Source organism: Corvus brachyrhynchos, unplaced genomic scaffold, assembly GCF_000691975.1.
Source record: "Corvus brachyrhynchos isolate BGI_N302 unplaced genomic scaffold, ASM69197v1 scaffold116, whole genome shotgun sequence".
Lineage (NCBI taxonomy): Eukaryota > Metazoa > Chordata > Aves > Passeriformes > Corvidae > Corvus > Corvus brachyrhynchos.
Window position 1 is genome coordinate 16,474,098 of NW_008240221.1, and position 2,095 is coordinate 16,476,192.

General features: G+C 54.7%; 1 protein-coding gene across 1 annotated transcript in view; it reads left to right on the top strand.

Moving 5' to 3' along the window:
* Window positions 1-74: 74 nt before the first annotated feature.
* Window positions 75-2,095, top strand: part of LOC108449260 (ostricacin-2-like) — a 5,433-nt gene continuing 3,412 nt past the window's right edge. Inside the window, exon 1 of the mRNA XM_017744929.1 lies at window positions 75-970. Within this exon, the coding sequence (XP_017600418.1) occupies window positions 913-970 (58 nt within the window). The 5' untranslated portion in view covers window positions 75-912. The remainder of the gene's footprint in view (window positions 971-2,095) is intronic.

Sequence of the window (2,095 nt, forward strand, 5' to 3'; positions counted from 1 at the left end):
GAGATTCCTGGCAAAGAGGGCGAAAGTCCTCACGTGAGTCTGACAGTCCCAAACCTGTGGAAGGTTGACCTGAGTCTTCCTAAGCCCAGGAGAGACTGGAACAGTGCCTTGATGCTGCAGGAGGGAGACGAGATCATTGTTGGGAGAATGGGGACTTTCCCTGGCAAAATAGGGAGACACTTTTCCCACAGCAGCACCGAGATTTCCCATCCTTTCAGGCTTTCAGCAATTCCAAAGGCTGATTTCAGCTTCCATTTCTGGGCACCAAGACACTTCCCTGGCCTCTGGCTGCTCGCTGGGTCGGTGCTGCCCAGGGCAGGGGCAGCAAGTGTGGGGCTGGGGAATGTCCTTGCTGGGAATCCTGGGCATGCTCTGGGGCTGGGGATGGGCACTGCCAGGCTGAGCTGGCAGGACTCTGCTGAGCTCAGGGAAGCAGCGGGGATTGGTCCAGGGCTTTTGGGACATGTGTTGGATTCATGAAGCCTGAGGGAGTAACAGTCCTTTAGCTCCATAACTTTCAATGGCAGCTTTTCCTCCGCAATTCCAAACTTCTCTGTCCACTGTTTGGTTTGAATTGGCAACCCTTGTCCCCACGTCAGAACTGCCATCAGTTCTCTGGGGAAGGGCTTTGGAAAGCCTTCAAGGCAGTTAAAGGAAAAGGATCAGCTGAGGCCATCGATTTCCAAGAGACTGAGACATGAAATGCCCCCAAAGCTTGGTGTGCAGCACACACCTAAGAAAAGCTTTTAACTGAACAGCAGAGGAATCATCATCTGCTGTGGCTGGAAGCAGCCCCTCTGCAGTGTGGTGAAGCACAGAGCCCAGGCTCCTGCCCCCCCTGGGGTCCTGCATGTCCCCATTGCCTTGGTGTCCCCTCTGCAGCCCTGTGAAGAGCCGCGAGAGGCAGCAGCCATGAAGATCCTGTTCCTGCTCTTCCCCCTGATCCTCCTGCTGGTGCAGGGTGCTGCAGGTGAGAATGGAGGTGGGGAAATGGGGAAAGTGTGAGCCCCCAGCAGCAGGGGAATTCAGTGTCCCTGGAAGAGAGTGTGTTTGTGGGAGTGATGAGAAGATAACAGGGCATTGAGGTCAAAGGTGTTTCTCCAGTGATCTTCCAACTGGACACAGATTTGGGGTGGAGAAATCCCATGCAGACAGAATCCCACCTCCATCTGTGCGTCACTAATGGGTTTGGTTTCAGGCTCCAAGCCTGCACCCAGCTGTTCCTGTTTGGGAGTCTCTGGATGATCTCTTGCCCTGCACAGGGATGGCAGAGAGCCCCAGGGCTGTTGGGATGGAGGGCGTTGCCTGGGGCACAAAGGTGTCCCTTCTCATCCAGTGGTTCATCCACTGAGTGTCCCAAAACCTCATCAGCCCAAGGGTTGATCCCTGCAAGGGCTGCACAAGGACTTTCCATCAGAGGTCACACAAATCATGGCACAGCCAAGGCAGGGACATGGGATGTGAGGAGTCCCTGCCTGCCAGCTGTGCTGGTCCAGGCAGGGGGGGGGAATAAAGCTGGGAGCCAGCACGGCTCTTCCTCGACCTCACTCTGGTCCTTTCCACTCTCTGCTCGGAGTGCCCCCAATGTAGGGGGCAGGGACCTTCCAGGTGAGACACATTGCAGTTGGAGATGTGGCTGTGGGGAGGTTGGAGCTGAGCCCTTCTCTTGGTCTGAAATGAAGGGGGAGCATCAGCCTGTCTGCAACCACACTGCTCTCCCAGATTATTGCCTTAATTATTCCATGTGTGTCTTTCCCCATGGAAACAGGGAGTGAACTTCAATGCAGACACCGAAGAGGATACTGTTCTTTTGGGAGATGTATCCCCCCTGCAAGGCCTATTGGAAGATGTACAGCACAAACCATTTGCTGCAAAGGGTAAGCTCTGGAATCCTGGCTGAGGAAAGGGTTTCCTGATTTTTCCCTAGAAAGACCTGTTCCAAATTTCCCTCTTGTCCACTCATGATAAATGCTCTCCTGCATTTATGCTTTGTGAGAGATGCTCAGAATGGAAGGGAAAAGTCCTTGTCGGTTTGCAGCTGTCCTGAATGGGGCAGCAGCAGCCCCAGGACAGCCAGGGCCTCCCCCCTCCCCCA